This window comes from Mesoplodon densirostris, chromosome 3 (genome assembly GCF_025265405.1).
Source record: "Mesoplodon densirostris isolate mMesDen1 chromosome 3, mMesDen1 primary haplotype, whole genome shotgun sequence".
Lineage (NCBI taxonomy): Eukaryota > Metazoa > Chordata > Mammalia > Artiodactyla > Ziphiidae > Mesoplodon > Mesoplodon densirostris.
This window is the reverse complement of record NC_082663.1, coordinates 125,362,996-125,385,566: the sequence shown is the minus strand read 5'-3', so window position 1 is coordinate 125,385,566 and position 22,571 is coordinate 125,362,996. Positions and strand designations below refer to the sequence as shown.

General features: G+C 46.8%; 1 protein-coding gene across 2 annotated transcripts in view; it reads right to left on the bottom strand.

Moving 5' to 3' along the window:
- The window catches only part of SH3RF2 (SH3 domain containing ring finger 2), a 143,819-nt gene that overhangs the window by 5,504 nt on the left and 115,744 nt on the right, over window positions 1-22,571 (bottom strand). Inside the window, exons 8-10 of one of the 2 annotated variants that reach the window (XM_060093574.1) lie at window positions 18,107-18,357; window positions 14,432-14,790; window positions 11,960-12,256 (exon numbers count right to left, since the gene is read on the bottom strand). In XM_060093574.1, coding sequence (XP_059949557.1) covers window positions 11,993-12,256; window positions 14,432-14,790; window positions 18,107-18,357 — 874 coding nt within the window. In that variant the 3' untranslated portion in view covers window positions 11,960-11,992. The remainder of the gene's footprint in view (window positions 1-11,959; window positions 12,257-14,431; window positions 14,791-18,106; window positions 18,358-22,571) is intronic. The other variant, XM_060093575.1, reaches the window with a different exon arrangement.

Here is a 22,571-nt window from a genome sequence, read left to right as displayed (position 1 = left end):
GACTTATGTGCTCCACTCAGAATAACACAAGTAAGAGCCATTGGAGGCTCCAGGTGGCTGCTTCCTGTTCAACGGGAGAAGCAGGAATGAATAGAAAGCCTGTGATTATGAGGACGCATTCTGCTTCCCATCATGACAATAAGTTACACAGGATTTGGAGTTATGCTGTCTCCATCGTACACCCCCAAACATGGGGAGGAGTTTCAGCCTGCTATTCACAACTTTTTTTTTTTTTTTTTTTGCGGTACACGGGCCTCTCACTGCTGTGGCCTCTCCCGTTGCAGAGCACAGGCTCCAGACCGGACGCGCAGGCTCAGCAGCCATGGCTCACGGGCCCAGCCGCTCCGTGGCATGTGGGATCTTCCCGGACTGGGGCACGAACCTGTGTCCCCTGCATCGGCAGGTGGACTCTCAACCATTGCGCCACCAGGGAAACCCTATTCACAACTTTTATCCCTAAAAAGGGAAGACACCTGTGTTAGACATAGTCTGCTTCTCCTCCCTGTGCCTAAGTGGGTACCAGCACTGATGCTGGGCACGTGGCCTTTGGAGATGGGTCAACCCGTTGCTATCACAGGGGGCCTGGAAATGGCTGCTTTGATCTGCACATCAGGCCTGGCATCAGCAGCTGGGGGCATATCCCTCCGAGACTGGAGGCAAGGTGATTTGAGACAACTGCTTCTGGATCTCAAGGGAGTAGTGGTGGTTTGTTAGCTCTTTAACTACCTTTATTGTGATGTAGCATTTCTGAGGGTGAGTGCAGGGACAGGGAAGTAATAAGGAAGTAACTGCCAAGGGAAGGCCAGCTGCCACATGAATCTGATCTTTCAGGTTGTGCTAAATGATGTAGAAAGAACTTCAACTCTAAGATCCACTGACATTTTAATGGACACTCAAAAATCCCATCAGTGGCAGGAGGTGTGAATTTACCTATGGCTGGCGTTGTACAGTACTGGGCAGCAGCTCTTATCAGTCCTGTATCTACAGGCCAGGGGTTTTAGGATTAGGCAGGTAATAATGCTTTGCTTGTTGAGCGCTCAGGGGACAGGTCTGCTTGAAGTACAAAACCCTGATGTCTGCAGGAAAGCTTTTGTGTCTCATCTTAAATGAGGTGGCAAGCAGCTAGCAGCATCCACTGGAGTCCGATTGCCTGGGTTTATTCCCAAGCTCCACCAAGTCCCAACTGTATGACCCCATGGAAACTATTTAATCTCTCTAGGTCTTAGTTTCTTAACTTGTAAAATGGGCATAGTAATAGTATTTACTTTGTATGGTTGTAGTGAGATTTTAAAATCAGTCAATATAAGTAAAGCACATAAAAGTGTCTGGCACAAGGCAGGGGGTCTGTCTATCATTGTTGACTCAAAAGTATTACTATAAATTAAGAGACCTCTTCAAGGCTATTTATTATGTTCCTGGTTCTTGATTATCTCAAAGAATGGAAAACCCTACAGGTGGATACAGATCATTAAACTGGCTCATGGTCACACTCATTACTGGAGTTTCTTTTGCCTTAAAAACCTGAATAGAGTTCTTAAAATTTTACATCCTAATCCACAAAATGAGGATAACAATAGCTCAGTATTTACTTTATGTGATTGTCATGAGAGGGCCTCTATTATTCTTCCTATTATATAGATGAGAAAATTGAGACTCAGAGAGGTGAAGTGACTTGCTCAAAGTCACAATACTTAAGATCCTGCAGTCCTGGAATGCTAGTGCCTGAGCCAAGCCCCTTGTTTGAGAGGTGAAACGGGGCTGGAGAAAATGCAAGTAACTTGCCTCTAAGCTTGTGGCATTGCCCATAAGTTCATCTTTCCTGTGAAGGTCCTTCTTGGCAGGAAAAAGAGGATTCATTGATTCTCCAATTGTTCATTCAACACATATTGAATGTATGATCAAAAATGTTTGATAAATGAATGAATTTCCTTGGCACTTTGAGCTTGTTCCTCTTTATCTCACTATGCTGCATGTCCGATTCCTTCTCAGTCTTCAAATCTCAGTTGAAATCTCACCTCCTTGGAGAATCCTTTCCCGGCCACCCTACCCAGTGTAGTGCATACCCCCCAGCCATTCTCTGTCCCACCTCTTTGTTTCCTTCATAACATCTGTCGTATAGAAACAATCCTGTGTTTAATGGTTTACCATTTACTCCCGTTCATGAAGGCAGGAACATTACTTGCTTTGTTCACTGCTGTTATCCCAACTGTATGGAACCAAACCTCACACACAGTAGATGCTCAGTCAATATTTGTTGAATGAAAATGAATGAATAAGTGAATGAGGTGACACTGATTTCTACCCAGGAAGAAAACATTCTGTGACTTTAAATGGAGATGGAGTGAGAGCTAGGACTTTGGCCTGGAGCCTCTTGGTCATAATGGCGTGTCCAGCTGGGGATTAACTAATCAGCACATGCATTTTCTGAATTACAAAGTGTGCCAGGGACATTTAATTTCTGTTAATTAGCACCGAGGAGGAGGGGTTGTTATCGAAATCACCAGCCAGCTGGAAGCATGTCCATGTCAGACCTATTTGCAAATCAGAATGGACATTTCATAAACCTTGTCAACCTTGTGAAGCTGCAAGTAAGTCCCCAGAGGGGCAGCACCAAGGTGCTCACAGGCTGCATTCAGGGTCACAGACGACCTTAAACCTCAAACCTTCAACAGATGAGGAGGTGAGGTGATAGGGACAACCAGGAGACAAAAGACTGATGAGGGTTATGGCATGAGATACATTTAAAAATAACTGTCATATTTCCTCAACTCTGGTGCCACTGACCAGCTGATCTGAAAAGCGAAGAGAACAAAGAAGCTGAGATTTCTAGTCTTACAGAGCCAGCCCCACTGCTTCCTTTCTGTGACCTTAGACAAGTGATGTATCCTCAGAGCCTCAGATCTGTTTGATCCATAAATAGGGGACAATAACACCCAACTCATGGGATTGTTGTGAATGTTAAATGAGAAAAGGCATGTAAACAGTCATGATAGCTAACGTCACAGAGCATTTTCTAAGAGCTGGGCACTGTGCTAATGACCTCATGCCCATTGTCTCTTTTAATCCCCACCAAACCACTCAAGGAAAGCACAGTTAGAACCTGCATTTTGCAAGCAAGGGGACTAAAATTTGGGAAGATTAAATGACTTCCCCGTGATCACACAGGGAGGAAACGCAGAGCCTGGATTTGAATCCCGGTCATCTGACTCACTGTGCTTTTAACCACCCTGTAAATGAACCTCTAAGGGGTTAGCTCAGTCCCTGGCATTTAGTAGACGTGTAATGAATGGTAGTTAGAAGATTCTGTTCTTATTTTAGCATTTCTTCTGATCACCTGCCTTTGTCATGACTGCAGAATTCACTGCTAGGGTCCCTTCTGCACGCCAGCATCTGGCCTATCTGTCTTACTTAATCTTCCCAATGACTCTGTGAAGTGTTGATTATTGTTTTCACTCTTCAGATGAGTAAAGAAAGTCTCAGAGAGGTTAGTTAACTTGGTCCAAGGTCAGACAGCCAAGAAGTGGTGAGGCCAGGATTTGAGCCCAGGGACATGTGATTCCAGAGCCCAGGTGGTTTCCTCTTCATTTCTCCATGCTGCCATCTTTCAGAATCTGTTTCACCTCAGTGGAGCTCTCCTGACAGCTGAAACACTCCATTACTCCCCACTCTTGCTTCTAAGCCTAGCTCTTTCTTGTACTCTGTTTTTGAATTGTGCCTCCATTCCCACTTACAGGTAATAGCTACCATTTATTGAACACTTTGATGTACCCCGTATCACCATCAGAGCTGTACATGCATGATCTCGTTTAATCCTGCTGAGAACCCTATGTGGTGGAGGTTCTGATTCCCATTTTACAGATGAGAAAGCAAGTTTAGGGAGGTGGTGTAACTTTCTCAAGTTGCTTCAGTCATTTGCCAAAGGAAACCTAACTAGTAAGTGACAAACTGGGACCAAACCCCAGATGATTTGGTTCCAAAACCCGTCACCCTAGCTATTATATTGTTTCTCCATATCTTGTAAAGTTCTAGTGGATTGGGAATATAGCTAGAATAGCTACCCCCAAATCCTTGTTGACTGATGTTTTAAAATTTAGTCCTTTACTGGAGGTCTCCATGAAGAAGGTCCAAACTATCAAATTTGCCAAATCTAAAAAGACTGTAAGCTTAAAAAAGAATTCTATTTATAAATAGAATGTGCAGGATGGAATATTTGGAAATGTGGTTGTGATATCTAAAATTAGCCTTCTGTTCCAAACAGTATGGCGCCTTCCGGCTGTCTGACTGCTCTGTCCTTTGTCATGGAAGCTGTTGCCATCTCTCTCGAGCTGTGACTGACATGTTCTCCTCAGGCAGTGCGGTCCTCCAGCTCTCTCCTAGACAGAGATGGAAAACATCTCCCAAGGAACTGGGTGGGGAAGGTGTAGGGATCCAGGTACAACCCTTTGAAGGTGATATTTGTTTGAATTCCTCTATGGTCCTCCAGGCGTTCTTGCTGTCTCCTTATGTTTTGATTCACGCTTGCTTTTGCTTATTTCTGAGAGTCTCCTGACTGCAAATAGTTCTCACAGTCCTCTCAGATGGTCCAGGGAGTTGTTTTCATGGGAAGGACATTAGGATGGCTCTGGCCTCTAGGACACGTGCGACTGACAGCAGTCACACTCTGACGTTGCAAGTGGCCTTCATCAAGTCAGTCGGTCACGCTAGCATTGATTCTAACAGCGTTTAACCAAGGATACACAAAATGGCCTTTGCGAATGCATTTTGCCTTTCTCCCTGGGTCTTGGCTGGCATCCTTTTAGTCCTTACCAGGCTGCAGCTCTTGTCCATCCAGAAGTGACCCTATCTGCATAATTAGCTTGCATCTGTGGGTGTGTATTTACCCCACCCCCACCCCCAAAAGCAATTGCCTTTGAACTTCGGAAAAATACCGGCATGGAACACTGGAAGGTGTCAGCTCTCTGAGCCCTCTTGTTCCCACAGAGATGATGAAAGTGGGGGTCATTTTGGAAATCATATTCCCCTTCTTCTGGACTCTGTATCCTTTAGAGTGAGGACAGGCAAAACCGGAAGTAAACTCAAGAAGAGGGAGAGATCTAGGGAATGCAAAATAATCATTGTGTTTTGATGTCAATGATCCAGAACCACATTGCAAGCTTTGGTTCTTTTTCAAGTTGCTGGGCTGTGTCTGGCCGCCCTTGCAGCAGGCGTAGATTTGCTTTTTGGATTTCTCTGTACAGAGCACTCTCAGTCACCTTCTTTCCCGCCCCTACTTCTTGGATGATAAGACCCTTGTATGGGTTGGCCAAAGAGTTCATTTGGGTTTTTCTGTTAAGATGTTATGGAAGAACCTGAACGAATTTTTTGGCCAACCCAATACTTTTCTCTGGGAGGGCTTGACCCCCTGAGTTAAACCATTCCCCCACCCCCGTCTCCATACTCATCCCTGTGGTCTCAGCAGCACACACACATTTGTGCAACCTCTCCAACCTCAACCATGTTATGTGTTTACGGTTGCTATTGAAGAAGAGGGATGTGGTGATTTAAGATTAAGGTTTGGACTTAGAGTCCCGGGTTCTAGTTCTTGTTGCCTTGGACAGGTCATTTGACCTCTGAGTCATAATTCTAATCCCTAAAATGGAATAATAGCAGTACCTGCCTTCATAGGGTTGGGTACGATTGGATGGCATAATGCATATACAGTGCTTGGTACAGAGTAGGTGCTCAGTAAATGGTGACAATTATTGCTGGACGAAGAATCAGTAGTCTCCCTTCCATCTCAAACTAATTATGTGACCTTAATCAAGGCATTGAAACATCTTGAGTCTCAGTTTTTTGATCTGTAGTCTGGGGACAAAATTAACTTTTCTCTGCACTCTTCACGAGATTCTTATAAGAATTTGGTGGTAGCAGCAGCAAGATCTGTTTTAGTTTCAGAAGTTGAGGAGCTACTCTGGTTTTTGCATTTGGCTACCCAGAGGCTCCAGGCAAGGCCCAGAGGAGAGCTAGGTAGAAAACCCTGTACTCAAACAATGCAGGCACAGCCACAACCCATATTTTCTCTATTCAGGAGCAACAAGTTCTCCTAAAACAGCTGTACTTGGAAGAATTCTTATAAAAACCCCTTTAGGGCCTCCCTGGTGGCGCAGTGGTTGAGAGTCCGCCTGCCGATGCAGGGGATACGGGTTCGTGCCCCGGTCTGGGAGGATCCCATATGCCGCGGAGCGGCTGGGCCCGTGAGCCATGGCCGCTGGGCCTGCACATCCGGAGCCTGTGCTCCGCAACAGGAGAGGCCACAACAGTGAGAGGCCCGCATACCGCAAAAAGAAAAAAAAAAAAAAAAAAAAAAACCCCTTTAAACTCAAACTTCTCAAAACCAGACATGCTGGTGCAGCAAAATCTCAATTCCCAGCAATGAATCAAAGATTTAGAGTCCCAGTGACAGAAGCCAGATGGGAGTTCAAGTATTCAGGCAGGGTATCTATGGCCCCAGGTTGCAATATTTGCTTTGACTAGTGCTTACTGAGTACCTCTATGAGCTGCACTCAGAGTTCCATATGGTACATGATTGGGAAATGTACAGGGAGTGATAAGCATGGAATTCAGGATAGTGATTGTGAAGGAAGTGGGGAGGTGGGGAAGGAAGGAATGGGACTGGGAGAAGCACACAGCAGGTTTCAATTATTTTTTAAAAAGCTAGGTGGTAGGTATATGGTTATTGGTTTTATGATCCTATATATTTCTATAGAACGTTTAATTATAAAAGGGGAGAAAAGCAGAAAGGAGCCCCAAATCCAGAAAAAAGTAATAAGAAACAACATTCTGTGAGGGCCATATGTATTTTTTTCTATCCTGGTAACTACTTTATTTCTGTTGCCTCTCATAGAGCCTTGTCCAGAGTACGTGATGAATGAACTGTTGTTGCATGAATGGATGGATGGATGGATGGATGGTTGGATGGGTGAATCTAATGCTCCTCCATCCCATCATCTTTGATCCCACCTCTGCTGCATTCCATTTGTCAAAGTATAGGTCAATAGGCAGAAGGGCTTCCTGGGAACATTTTGTTTCTGCTCTGGTCTAGGATGCAATACTATGGCCTGGCCAACAGCAGGTGGCTTTGGTCATCATTTAACATTGCTCTATTTCAAGCAAAACGTCCTTGTGAGATTCATCCTCAGGGACACCAACCTGCTGCAGGGCTCTCTGGAGTTAATTCCTCTGGCTTAGTCTTGCCTGCCAAACACATTCCCCTAGGTGACTGCCTTTCGGGCTCACCTAAGAGGTTTCTGTAGGTGCTAACACTCCTTTCACTTAGCCCAAGGGGGAACTGGAGTCTTTACTCTCAAGACTAAGTAAGAGAAACATCAGTGGCAGCAGCTGCTGCCCCAGGAGCGCCCAGCTTGTTAAGTACTTGCTCCCAGCTGGAGAGGCTTGAGAGGCCCTCGTTATTCTACCTGCTTCAGCTTCTCACTTCCTGGGAAGGGAGTCAGAGGCTGTGGGGCTGCCCGTGTGAATAGGGCCCGGGGAGAGGATCAAGATGGAGGCCTGCTAATCTTATTGAAGCAAATGATGTGCTTCCATACCTGCCAACATGATGCCAGAGGAGCTGGGAAGCTGAAGTGCATTACTTATGCCTATGAAACTCTTAGCTGAAAAAGGTAGGTGAACAGGCATGGAAATGCTCATCCTCCCAGTCAGCTCCTTTCCTAAGCTAGGGGCCTGATGAAGATGCTTGTCGAGGGATGAACAATGGCCAGGATGGGGGTTGGGAAGAGTGTCAGGTTTGACAGCAGTGCTCTCAACCTCTGGGCCTGATTCTCTATAATAGGGTAACAGTCAAGATATTTAATAATCAGTATGGCATAGGCACTAGCCAATCAGCATGAAGAAGGGCTTTATTGCTGGAGGTCTCAGCTGGCCTTAGCTTTTTAGCTGTTGGATGGGAGAGCGATGGGGAGGACGACATGGAGAAAGGGCCAGGGTATGGGAGTGGGGAGAGGTCTTGGAGAGCTCAGAGCATCTACTATTCACCTATCAGTACAGGACGATTTCAATATATTAACCAACAGTGAGGTCATACTCCTGCTGAATGTCAGATCCAAATGTCAGCTCTGCTATACCACATGAGAAAGGTGAATTTGATTCTCATACTTCATGTGCCTCAGAATCCCTTGGGGAGCCTGTTGAAAGCACAGATGCCTAGTCCCCACCTCAAAACTACTGAATGACACCCTGTAGGGCCCTGGCTTGGCCCGCTATGCTCCTGAGACCTGTGTGCCTGGATCAGTGGATGTCTGAGGATCCAGCTCTAACTTTCAAGGGGTTTATGATGCCTCTGGGAGATGAAGTCAAGTACACAGTCTCTAGGGGAACACGCCCAGTTCAGGTGCAGGTCGTGTGAGTGAGTGAAGCAGGCTACTGAGGCTGCGTGGCAAATTGAAAAGCGCATGTCCGTTTCACGGCAATTGCAGCTCCACCAGATGGCTGCCATTCGGGAGCGCAGGCCTGGTGTGGACGGACCTTCTGAATTGTCAAGGGAAGTTGGAAGTCAGCGAGTCAGCTCTGCATCTCACCAAGTCACAGGTAGGGCGTTGCTTTAAACTTTTCCTGCTACCAAAGCTCTGTCTGTGGGAGGGGGAAGGGTGGAGGAGGTGCAGCTGGTCCCGCGTGAGAAGGGAAGGAGACAAGTTTTAAGTGAGGACCTTGATGCTGCTCAAGTCAAGTGTGACTCCACCATTTCCTTAGGTGTGGCCCTCAGAGTCTGTCCTCAGCTGGTTGCGCCCCTCCTTCACCTCTCAGATGTCCCCCCTGCTCTCTGCCCCCGCCCCCAGGAAGAGCCTGCCCTCCACAGCTTTCCTAGCACTGAGGTGTCAGATCTGCTCATGGGGTGAAGGGGTACCTCTTCTAAGGACTCTGAGTCTTAGCTGAGGATGGAATATCTGGCTTCAGACGTGAGGTGCTAGGGATCCAACTGGGATCCCGGGAATGTTCCACAAAGGAGTAAATTCCTCTGTACTTAGGTACAAGAGAACTTGGCTTGATCGCTACGTTTAAACCCATTGCCAAATGCTTCTTTCCCTGCTTGGGCACCCTTTCTCCCACCCCTTTGTCTGCCTGACTCTTTCTTGCCCTCAGGACTCAGACTGTGTTGTGACCTCCATGACTAGGCTACTTGGTCTCCTTTTAGCACCACATCCCTGGACAGGCCCTTGTTTTAAGCTTTTTCACCTGCAATTTCGATGGTCTGCTTCCTTAAAAACATTCAAGGCTAACATCTCTCAGGTGTTCACTATGTGCCAGCACGGTTCCAGTCACTTTATTACCTCAGTTAACCCTCACAATAGCCCAGTGAGGTTGGCACTATTATCGTTCCTATTTAAGAAGACAAGGCTCAGACAGGTTAAGTAACTTGCCCAGCATCACATAGCTAGCACGTGGTAAGTGAAGATTTGGACCTAGTCTTTGTGCAGCAGAGCCTGCAATTGTAACCACTGCATTATGCCACCTCCTTGCAGTTTGAAGTCAGTGGCCTGACATCAAGGATGGTCTCTTGGTTCATGTAGCATAGTTCCAAGTTAGGCTCTAAAGTTAGATATCTTGAACTCAGGGTGAGGGCAGCTATCAAACTCGCTCTGTCACTGTCTGTAGTTACCCTTCAAGCCTCAGTTTCCTTGGCTCTATAATGGGGACAATTGTACTTGCCTTATAGGGTTATGGTGGCCGTTATAGGAGAGGATGTATCTCTTGTTCTCACTGCAGTACCCAGCTCATAGGAATATCTGAAACATGGTGGTAGAATAAATGATGGGCAGTGCCCAGTGAGTTCAACTTGTACTGCCCCTTTCAAATCCTCATATGACTCCGCAGAGATGGGATTTGGTTTGGGAGGGAGTGAGTCTGATGCGGGGCATGGGGGAAGAAGGCTGGATGGAATGGGGATGGCCAGCCTCTGGCGTTGTTTACATTTCTCAGAGAGGTTACTCTATAGAGATCGTGGACAATGGGAACACTATTCGGTTTCACTTGGAGGGTATGGAATGTATCTTCATTATGACCAAACAACCTGCTTTTCAGCCACAACAGTTAAAAATTAACTGGCTCCATTGCTACTGAGGCACAGACTAAATGTTTGGTTGGCTGGGCATGCCATGTATCTGCCACTCTGGGTGTAGATTGCGAAACTCATTAACTCACCGAGAGTGCTTTTTGGGGTAAATACGAGGTGTAAGTACTCATATTTTGACAAATCATACAATGCCTGCCTGTCTTTATGACTTTTCCCCATTTCTCCATCTGGATTACAATATTCTGCTCATTGAGTCATGCAGTTGGGCCTGACAATTCTGTGGAATAGACATGGGTCACCATCACACAGAAACACCAGGGCATGTGACCACATTGGCTCTACCAACCCCAAAGGTCTGACACAGGTGCAGTATTCCTTGGCAGGATTATGGTTTTGTTTTTGTTTTATTAAGGTCTGGAAAAGTCTTGACAATTCAGTTTGCCAAGTGTGTGGTTGGTACATAAAATATGGATGTTTTTAATCCCAGGATCTTCAAGAACTGTCCAGGGAGAAGGTCTAATTAGAGCTGCCTTTTTTTTTTTTTTTAATGACACCCAGGCTTAGTAGCAAATGGCATTTATGCACTAAAGTGCCCACATTGATGGGCATGCAATAAATGTTAAATCACAACAATTAAGTTAAATGAGAATTAATGATTTGTCTTACAGCATTGCCTCCACTCCCTGGGATGCTCTTTTTCCCCCGTTTACAAGGCTTTGCCTGGCTGGTCCCGCTCACTTCAGCCCCATCTTAGTGGGGTCACCTACTTTTGCAGACTCCATCCTTCTTTCCCCACCTGTCAGGAATGTCAAGGCTGCTCTCCTACTCTTTTATCTTCTTCCCTGACACTTCCCCTAATCCTCTTTCTCTCTCACTCTCATCACCTCCCCACTCTCTCCTCCATATTTTCTTCACTCTCCCTTTCTCCTCCTCCTTACCCACTTTTCCTCTCCAACCTTATTTGTCCAGTCCCTTTCCTCTAGAAGGCACCCCCAACCCAGCCGTGGATTGGCATCTCCTCAATGACATTGTTGCCTTATTCTGCACCCTGGTGAAACAGCTAGTCTGCCCCAAATAGAAGAAGTCAGTGAAAGTGAAGGCTGTTGCAAGGCAAACAGAATGTATATCTAAACTCAACCCCCTTACCAAGTTGTTTCTAAGCATGCTGTGTTTTCTTGGGGAAGTCAGACTAGAGCCAGGATGAATGAATTGTCCGTAACACCATACAAGACCCTCTCCACAAGTACGAGATTCCTGCTTATCTATCGTGTAGGATTATATGTGGGCAAACAGATTAAGAAGCTTAAAGTATGACAATAGTCAGCTTTCTCTCTGACCTTGTTTGGAGCAAAGCCAGGAAGTTGACTCTCTTTGGTTTAGAGGGTTCCTGGAATTTTCAAAGTATCCGTCTCACACCCTTCCCAGAAACTCTCCCTTGGCAGCCAGGATTATGACTTGATGGAGGGACAAAGATATGGTGGCTACTAGTGGCTGGTGTCTAGGTCCCAGAAGATGGCAGAAGCTGTTCTAAGATGTTGAGGTCAAAGAAGTAATGCCAGCATTCCACCATTGTGACATCCCTGGCTGAAGCCCCTTTTATAACATCATAGAAATTCTACACAGAACCCAGAGGATGAGAGGCTGCACACTCCATGCTGGGGAATAGAGTGGGCAGGATGAGCTCCCATTCCTTGGTCTGGGTAGTGGCCTTGCTACATCGAATCATTCTGTTTGGAAGGTCACCTAGTCTATCTTCCCAGCCAGGGCAGGAATCCCCACTCCCACCTGTCCTTTCCTGGAGGTAAAATGGGCAGAACAAGGACCCATGCTCGAGTCCCCAAAGAATGGCAGGACGCCCTCAGTGGAGGCATACTGTATTTAAATGCAATTCACCTCTTTGGGGTCTAGGAAAAGCCACCTGTAGATTCATTTGCTGGGAAACACGGTCTGCGTGGCCGAGGCAGTGGGTGCTGGGGTCATGATTTTGCTAAAGGTTGACTTCCTCCGGAGGTCTGTCTGCTGTCCAGAATGGCAGCCGCTTCGGTGGGCGAATAGGACGGTCATCTCTGGGCTCAAGGGGGCTGCTTCAGGCTGGGACCCCTTCGGGCTGGTTGGTTGTTCAGGCTTCCCAGAGGTGTGATGTTTGGCCGGAGGAGGGCTGTAATTCTGAAATCTCACGGTTTTGACTTGCTGTAAGACAGAGGAGAGCAAAGGGACACAGGTGAGTGGGAGACCTGTGCTATTTCCCCCTGGGACTTGGTTCATGCTGTTTCTCTACACTTGTCCCTTCCTGGAATGCCTCATTCACGTGTTCATCCAGCAACGACTTGTGTCTGTCATGAGTGTTGACCATGCATCACCACTCTGTCAGGTGCTGTGAAGCCAAGAGTGAACAAAACCGCCCTGACAAATGACAGTGATAACCAGTGCCACCGCGGGGGAAGCAGAAGATGCTGAGGAATGTGGAGGAGTATCCAACTGAAGCTGGAATGGGCCTTGTCAGAGAAGGCCTCTTAGAGGCAGAGTTATTTCAGTCGAGAACAGAAGAACGCCTGGGAATTAGCTACGAGAAATAGGGGGGGCAACCACCTACCTGAGAATAGGGTCCTTCACCTCCCCTCTCTCCTTTCCACCTGCCAGTAAGGCCTCCCTGCTGTCTCCAGACAGTTCCTTCATAAACCCTCAGAGCAGAGTTAGCCAACTGGACACTGCTGACTGAATATAGTCTGCAGAAAGTCTGGGAGTTTGATTTAGTTGCTAACACATAAAGATGGGGAGATGCATATAAAAATCAGCATTTTACATGTCCCTTAAGATAATCAAAGTGCAGGCACACTGGGGCCTGTGCCCCATTCTGGCAGCAATTGGCTGGAGCTGATTAGCAGGCCCCGCTTTATGTGGGAGTCAATGATCCGATGTTTGCATAAGCCCTTCCTCTCTCCCTTCTTTCCTAGCCTGGTATAGATCTTGTATATTAGGTTTTACTTTGGCCATTCCCTATCTTAGAGCTTAATAAAGTGTTCTGTGCTACTGCTCAGAAATCTTTTTTTTTTTTTTTTCCTGTGAAATTCAATCCCAATGTCTTGGGATTGAAAGGTGAGTGGGAGACCAAATGTCTTCATACTTTTGACCCTTACATGTCCAGCAGACGTCTGGGCACTTACTAAACACAGTTTGAGGGCTGCATCGAATGGCTTGGGGGTAACTGACAAGTGGGGTCTGGAAAACTTTGAATTATTTGAATACCGTAGTTCAGAAGAAGAACTCTCAACATTTAAATCAGTTAACACTAACTTTTTCCAAATGCCCTTCCCTGCAAGCTTAGAGCTTAACGTTAAGAGCATGAGTTTTTGTGTCAGATCTCGATTCTACTCCAGACACTCATGTGTGTCAGCTGTGTGCTTTTGGGTAATGTACTTTAACTCCATAAGCCTTCATGTCCTCATTTTTAAATGAGGAAGACAATAATAATTATAGCTACATCAGAAGGTTGTTGTCAGAATTAAATGAGATAGGACATGTGAAGTACTCAGCACAGTGCCTGCTAGGTCGTTAGCATTCAGTAAATGCTTAACAAAGAGGAGGAAACCACACCATCTTTCCATTTAGAGGGAAATGGGTGATGGTAGTGATGGTGATGTTGGTGGTGATGGTGGTGGTGTGATGTTCAATACACTAAAAGATAACAGTCACCTAATTTCCTTCACGTCACCTCCTCCATCCCTGCCTCAAGGATATTGTTGAGAACATAACACTTTTACAAAAACTCTTATGACTTCTGGTGGGAAAAGCCCTAGAACCGATAACCGATAACTGCAAAGGTCCCGATAACACTTGTTGGAGTAGTTATAACTCAGTGTGACCTTACTAAGTCACTTACCTTCTCCTGTGCCTCAGTTGCCTCTTCTATACTGTGAACGAGTACGTATCAAGCCCTATGTAAGTACTTTACTCATTTAACTCCAATCCTATGAGGCTATTACTCTTCTTACCGCCATTTTACAGATTAGGCAAAAGAGTCTCAGAAAGGTGAAGTGTTTTAACCAGAGTCACCAGCTAGCAAGCAGCACAGCTGGAATTCAAATCAAGATTGTGTCTGATGCCAAAGCCGTGTTTTTTCCAAGTTGCCTCTGGGCCTCGAAAGAAGGACGTATAAAATCTTCTGGAAGCATAAAGGAGATTCAGTAACATGTCTGGGGAGGGTGCGGGTGATGTGAGGATATGGAAGGGGGGTTGTGTGTGAGGATTCTTTGGAGGCTGCAATTTTGATTCCTCGTCCATTTACGGTGAAATCTCAGGAGCTGGGACACTGTGCAAAGTTAGGGGTCTAAAGAATCAGGCCCCCCTAATGTCACCTACTCCTACCTTTTCGCTGCCATTTCTTGAGTTCTCTGGTTTCACCAGGATGGATGGCGGGGCAGATGCAGGCAGTTTTGGTAGAGGCTCACTCCTGACGGGGATTTCTTTGCCTTCCATGATGAGGGAGCTGGCCGCTGAGTGGATCCTGGTGTCGCTGCCCCTGCTGACGCACGTGAGGGCAGGCTCCCCCGTGGCAGTGGGCTTGGGTCCCATCTCCGCCACCACCGCTGAGGCTGAGGAGGGGGCCCCCTGTGGCTGGTAGAATTGGAACTGCTGAGGCCGGACGACCATGGTGGGGCTGCGTCTGAGGGAGCCCACTACGAAGGTGGGGACCCCTGACTGGACGGGTCTCTGCAGGGATCCATCTGGGGAATTGTATGACAGAGATATCAGCAATGGGGCAGCTGACAGCAGCTTGGGTGGGAGCTGGGTAAGCAGTGTGTCCTGATAGCCCAGAATAGTTAAGTGCTTTCCCAATTTGACTGTGCTCACATTCTCCCAGGGTCTTTCAAAGGTGACCTTATTCTTTTTTTAGTGCTGTTTGCTGATGCTGGCAGCAAATGACTGGCTAGGCGAATACTGGGGGTGGGGTGGCGTCAGAAGGTATATCACCTCTATTTGTCCTCTCCCTCTCTCTCTCTGACTCTCTCTGTCACACACACACACACACACACACACACACACACACACACACACACACACACACACTCTCCTACTTTCTCTCTCCAGGCCTTTAAGATGGAAAGTGAAGAAGACAGTCCCAAAGAGAGAGCTTCGCAGTGAGAAATAAACATAAAGGCATGGAGACCAAAGAGGAAACAAAAGCAGAGACAAAGAAAGAGACAGCCGAAATTGAGACACGCAAGAGAGAGTCAATGGAGGGGCATGAGTGGGAGGGAGAGAGGGCGGGAGAGAGGGCAGAGGACTCCAACCAGCTACTTAAAGAAAATTCTGATGGAAGCTTTAGGCCTGTGGTGGTGGGACCTTTGCTTTTCATCGGGTCTGCAGGGAGGAAGGGTGAGCGGGATTTAGGGACTGTGTGTACCAGGCAAACGTGACAGCAGCTGGAAGCAAATTTGGAAAGGTTATTCCCAAGTTAGGGATGTGAGTGGATGAGCTTTGTGAAGTCTCATGACACAGGCTCTGGAATCAGATCTCCTCCCAGGGAGCCAGGAGCACATCAGTCACATCATCTCCCTGCTCCTCGGTCCCCTGGTTGTAAACTGGAGCTAAAAACAGCACCTCATGGCCTGGGGTGAGGATTACACTTTATGATGTGTGCAAAATGTTAGGATATAGGATAGTGCCTGGAACATCATAAATGCCCCATAATTTAAAACTTTTTTTGTGTGTTTTTAGGTAAAGGAGAAGCAAACTCTAGAAATGCACGGTCCAGGAGTTTGGTTTCTCCCCTTCTGTTTCCCTGAGCTCTTTTTTTTTTTTTTTTTTAAACTGAGATAGTCCTCCCTCAGTAAAAGGAAGCCATTCCTTCCCCTCAAATTCTCTGGAAGACAGGAGATCCCCATCCTTTGAGCATATGTCCTGTGGGTGACCTGGAGAATAATCGAGAGTTCATTGTGCTCTGTGGAGGGCAGTGGGGGAGACACCCTGAGAAGCATTGTGGGCTATTTCTTCATAAGGGTCTCCCAGAATTTAGAGTTATAGGTGACATCCAGCAGAGATGTTAGTTCTTTGTGACACTCTATGGACACGTGTGTGAATCAAAGTCATCTGTGTCCAGCACAGAAGGCCTGAGCCAAGGCCATGTTCTGTGTCATGACTCTTTATCAAGCCGGGTGTGAACATGAAGAGCAGACGCTCACTGTAACACCGCTGGCGTTCTCAGCTGCCACCGGCAACCCAGCCACCACTTACACAAGTCTGACCTTTCCATGTCAATGTCTATTTTTCCACTGACAGCCCTGTGAGATGCATACAGTCAATTCTCTGTCATTTCTCTTTGCTTTGGGGAGATTGATAGCTTGACCATCCTCACCTTGGGAAAAGGGAGAGAGAGAAAGCCTCTGGGACCTAGGAAGGTCAAAGCCACACTAGGCAGACCTGTCCTTAGGCTCTCGGAAATGGGTGAAAAATCAGTTTACCGCCTTATCTACTTATCTTGTCGGGTTCCTAATTTCCAAGAGATTTCATGCTTTCTTATTACATGTGCATATAATGCAAGTGGTCAAAACTCCAAGCCAATCAAGATCTATACAAAGATAGAGAGAGAGTGTCCGAAAGGAAGTGTGAACAGCTGCCGAGGGGCTGTTCTCCTCGGTATTCAGAAGTGGTCTAGACTATGTGAACATTTCAATGCGAGTGAAGTGAATTACATTCACATTCTGGAGGGACCCAGCATGATCTGCTTAGCTGCAGTAGCAATATTGATACTGATAAAATGCTATACTATAAAAATAGCTAACATTTCTCGAGAGCTTATTATGTGCCAGGCACTGGGCCATTAGTCTTAAATGAATTATTTAAGGCCCTGATGAGTTAGGTACTATTTTTATTTTCATTTTGCAAATGAGAAAACTGAAGGCCGAAGCCGTCAGTAACTTGTCCAAGCCTGTTGTGGTGGGATAACTTATTGCATGTGTGCTTTGTGGGGAGAAGGTGGAGGAGAGGGTGAGGAGGAAGGCACCATTGGCTAGAATTAAGAAACAGTGGTGGGATTGGTGGTCAAGCAGATGATCAGAAAGCACTGAGAAAGGGTAGAACTAAGATAATTGCTTTAATTGTCTTGGGGCACTAATTGCTTTAATGTCTGTGTGGCATACTGTCCCACATGTGAATCTTTTGCTCTGACTAGTACTGCATTTTCACCTTTAATCATTTTTTAAGATAGCAGGAGGGATGGCAGAGCCCAGTTTAAGTCAGGGGATGTAGAACAAATCAAGTTGACTTTGCTTGGCTTGTTGTCTTCTTCTAGAGTGGTGTATGAATATAGAGGCTTGACGTTTTATAGAACAATGGGTTTCAGCCACTTTTTTAGAACCCCTGAAAATGAAGCCTTATGCAGAAATTCAATATATTAGGAGATAAAAGCATGGCTTTGAAGATGAAGGAGCTATGTAATTGCCGTGTGTGCAATGTGGATGTTACATAAAAATAAAACCAAGGTGCATAACAGTGTACTAAGATTACAAGGTATGTATGTACATGGATGAGAACTTGGGACTGGGGGGGGAAGGATATGAAGGAGACATTTGTACAATATAATGTACTTTTGTACAATATAATTCTTTTACCTTGTGCATATATTAGTTAAACAAAGTGGGATTCAGGGGCTCTTAGCAATGACTCCTCTTTTCCTCTTCCCCTTGTTTCCCTTTTGGCACCTCCTGAGGGGTTCCATGGAGCACAGTTTAAGAAGCATTGATCCAGCAAGTGCCTTAGTTGTCCTGTCTTAATAAGAACCAGCATCCACCTTGGCCATGCTCTAATTACATGTTGGCACTCAGGGCTGGTATCATCCCAATCAGTCAGCGTGCGTGTATGAAGTGACTGAGGGCGGGGACCTTGTGTCCATGTGGCTTCATCTGATAAAACAACGCAGTATTTGGGAAGTGTAAAGCAACCTTCACAGAGGCTTGTTTTAAAGCCAAGATCCTTGTTTTTGCAAAAAGCACTCTGTTTGACAGTGTGAGATCCCCCCATCCCCTAGCTCTAGGCACCTACCTCTCTGCCACCACTTACTCTTTCTCATGCTGCTCCGCCCTTTGCGGAGGGAGCCCTGCCCCAGGGTCCCCAGACCGGCCAGGTTCCGCACGGGGTTGACTATGGCTGTGGGCACGAAGACAGACTTGAAGGTCCGGTTCTGCCGGGGATCAGCTTCTGAAATGCTGCCTTGGGAGGACACAGAGGAGGTGGATAACGTCCATGTGGCGTAGAGAGCAGAGCTCCGGGAGTCTGGAACACTAGATGTCTTTCTGGTTATGCAAATTTTTTTTTTTTTTTTTTTTTTTTTTTGTGAAAGAGAAGAAATAGAGAAAGAAAAGTTTCAGTCAAGAGTCCTGTTTAAAAAAAAAACGGTCAGCTCCTAACTGTATAGCACATGTGGTCCCCCTTCATCGTATTCCTACCCATACATACATCATATACATATATATATATATGGTTATACTTGTCTTCAACACAGGCTTAACTATGGAGGCCTCAGCTTCCACACCTGGATAACTGTGTGGGCATGCTGAGGGAGGGGAGAGGGTCTCATACTGAGGCCTGGTGGAACTAGAAGACTTGAATATCTTCATCTTTCACTCCAGCTCTGATCACTCTTCACCCCGTGTCCCTTCAGCCCTCAGTTCAGAGCACAAGATCTTGTATGTACTCATTTCGCTTTGCAGGGGCGATTTCTTGTTCTTCCAGTGACTTTCCCACTAGATCCTAAACTCTTTGAAGGCAGAGATTTTATATGACTTGTTTTATAGCCTCTGTGTTCTGCACATATTGTCTATTAATAAATGTTTGTTGAATGGCTGCCATGATGCTTTTAGCACTGAAGCCAGTCATTTTGTCTCACACATAGTAAGCACTTACTGTATACCCACTGTAACACCCAGCATTGGCCAAACACTTTGCCCACATCATCTCACAGGTTCTTCTCGACAGCCTTCTGAGGTAGGTACTATTAGTGCTACTGTTTTGTAGGTTAAAAAATAGAGATTTACTGTGACTTGTCCAAGCAATGAATAGATCTGAGATTTGAACCCAGGTCCAGGCTGGCCCCTCGCTCTACCACTAAGCTACCTACCTTCTGGCTAGTTAGAGCATTCATCGTTTGGAAAACCCTGCATCCTACTTGAAAATTAACAAACTAAAGGAGCTGGTAGGCCCTACACATGCCTCCATAAGACCTAATTCTTCAGGCTTAGGCTCTGATTTTTAAGAACAGTGTTAATGTTTTGTAAAACAGCAATCTCCTGTCCATGTTTCCAGCCTGCAACTCCCTGAACCCCATGGGGAATGGTGTCATTTTACAGGCCCTTCTTGCCCTTTTACCATCCTGCCCCAACATCACAGCCCCTACCGAGTAGTCCATGAATCCCCTTGTCACTCTGTTGATTAAATAACCCCTGCTAATTCCCTGGAGATAACCAGTTCAACCAAGGCCCCGGCACAGAGATGCCCTCCACGTATTTTCCTTCCTGTCAATGCCTCCGGGTTTCTCTTTAGGTAATTTCCCCTTATTTCTCCTTTTCTCTCCTTGTTTTGCTTTAAAAAAAGTATATGTAGTTTAATATTGAGCCACCAGTGTTATACAAGATGGGAAAGGCATCATGTAATGCAGCCAACTCTGCCCAAGAAGCATATGCAGCCAAACATGCTGGGAACTGATGCTTGCAGAGAGGGGCTTCTGTCCACAGCCTTCAGCCTGCTTCTGGCCCCTGGGGATGCAGTCAGTGAGGCAGAGTGGGCTGTACACCAGGAAGAGCTCAGACTACATTCTAGAGATGAAGGCTGGGCTGGAGAGAACTCCCCAGCACTGGCTTGCCTGGCACAATCTGCATCTACCTGTTTTTTTAAAAAATAAATTTATTTATTTATTTATTTATTTATTTGTGGCTGTGCTGGGTCTTCGTTGCTCTGCGTGGGCTTTCTCTGGTTGCGGCGAGCGGGGTCTACTCTTTGTTGCACTGTGTGGGCTTCTCATTGCGGTGGCTCCTCTTGTTGCAGAGCACGGGCTCTAGGAGTGTGGGCTTCAGTAGTTGTGGCTCGCGGGCTCTAGAGCACAGGTTTCAGTGGTTGTGGCACGTGGGCTCAGTAGCTGTGGCTCACGGGCTCTAGAGCACAGGCTCAGTGGTTGTGGCGCACGGGCTTACTTGCTCCGCGGCATGTGGGATCTTCCTGGACCAGGGCTCGAACCTGTGTCCCCTGCATTGGCAGGTGGAGTCTTACCCACTGCACCGCCAGGGAAGCCCCTACCTGTGTTTTAAACAAAGGCCTCAAAGTGTTGGATGCTGCAAAATGGACTGGCAACAGGAAAGACAGGTTCCAAATTTGTTGCCAGCAGCAGAAGCAGCAGCAGCAGCCTGGACAGAATACAGTTAATGAGGCCCAAGCCAGCCTAATTCCACCAGTCCCTTCTTTGGACAGCTGTTTACAGACCAAGGTACAACTTCATTTTTCTGGACCCAGCATGAGGCTGGATTCCAGAAACTCCTAAATATCAAGTCCCCTATCCAACACTGAGTCCCTCTATGTCTTTTGGCAAAAAGCTCAGCACTTACCCAGCATGTTCTTCTAGCATCAAAGCACTTTGCAAACATATATTCATTAATCCCCATGACACCCCAGACCTGCAGATATTATGATCCCTGTTTTCTAGATGGAGAGACTGAAAGACATTCTGGGTTTAAGTGGGAGGTATGTGTGTTGCCTCTGATTTGCTCCACTGGGCTGCTTTGAGTGTGCAGGTCCCTGTGTCCCCTTTTCTACCTGAGATATGAGCCCTTAAGAACTCGCGCAGTATTTGAAAGGGACATGACACACAGCGTCTCTATCCTGCTCAACACTGCCAGTAACCTCCTGGTAAGGCAAAAGCTTGGACCATGACACTCTTTATATAGTTCTATGTAGAAAGTTAAAGGAAAGTGAGTGGTGGCCCTCGTGTCACTTTTCTCCACCCCTTAGGCATCAGGATGGCATATGTGTCCAGTGAAGGTTGCCAGAAAGAGAAATATCCTGGCTTATTGGGCAGAAGGGCATTTATTGGAAGGACAGGAAGGAGCGGAAAGAGCTTGGAAACAGGATCCAAGGGAGGCTGCTGAGAGCTGGGCAGCAGGGATCTGAGGTGGGAAGAGTCTGATCAGGTGCTGCTCCTTGAGTCCCCACCATGAATGGCCTTCAACTCTGTCCACATTCTCTCCTCCCTTGTTCCTTCCTTGTTCATGTTTCCAAGTCCCAAGAGGCTGAGCCTGTCCCTCACCTGTGGTGATGAGTTGAGGAGGTTGGGGATGAGGGGAAGAGGGAGAGGGAGGAGGAGGGGGAGGAGGAGGAGGAGGAGGAAGAAGGAAGGGAGGAGGAGGGCAGGGGGGAGGGGGAGGGGAGGCGAGGGGAGGGGGAGGAGGAGAGCAGAGGAGGAGGAGGAGGGGGAGGGGAGGGGAGGGGGGAGGAGTTGGCTTCTGCAGCCTCTGAAAAGGGAGGACACTTATGCCTCTACCGAGACTGTGCATGGAAGAGGAAACCAAAGGGATGTAGTGCTGTTAGGAAGGGCTTGAATGAAAACGTGACAAGTGTTCTATATCACCTGAGCCAGGGGATAACTCTGGGATACGGGAACTAGGTCGTGGTGGCAGATATTTAGTTGTGGTTGGCACAGTTGGACAGGCTGGTGGCACCATCGAGCACAGAGGGCTGGAGCTTTACACAGCATAGAAGCCTTTCCTCTCTCAGTAATTAAAAAGCTCCCTTGCTGAATTCTAAATCAAAACCCTGGCATTTTGGTCAACTCTGGTCTATAATTGATCCCCAAACTCTGGCTGGCTCAGTTCATTAGGAGATGATGCTAGTAAGAGCAGAGGTTCAAACGCTCAGGGGGCACTTCACACCTTTGAGGTCTGGCTGTCTTATAAAAGGCAGCCCTGTACACCAAGGGGGCTGGTGGCAGTGCGGAGCCATCACTGCAAACAGACAACAAAAACGGGGCAAAACCTTTCACACACACAGAACGTTAGAACAGAAAGGGGCCTTGCGCACATAGTCCAACCCACTCAGTAGGAAAAACTCAGCTGACAAAAGATGGCATCATTCAGCCCTGAGAAGCGGGAGGAATTAAACCTCCCACAGTGGGAAGGGTTGTTAAGAACAAGGGTGAGCTGCCCCCAGGTAGACAAACTGTCATCTGCGTCCAAGATTTTGGGTATGGGAACTTTCTCTGCATCTGAGAGGTTGTCAGAGAAAACACATACACACAGAAAGCATTGATCTGCTGTCACCTAATAGCCCTCAGGAGATTATACTGTGACAGGGACTTTCCTTTTTAGAAATGCTGGCTCCCTAGAAGCAAGCACACACATCAGCATAAGTAGCATCTCAGTATAGGCACATATGCAGGTTTCTATGAGCTGGGGGTGGGGATGGACTCATGGCAAACTATGCTGGTGCTGAAACTCCATCCACTGTCTAACACGCGGCCATCATG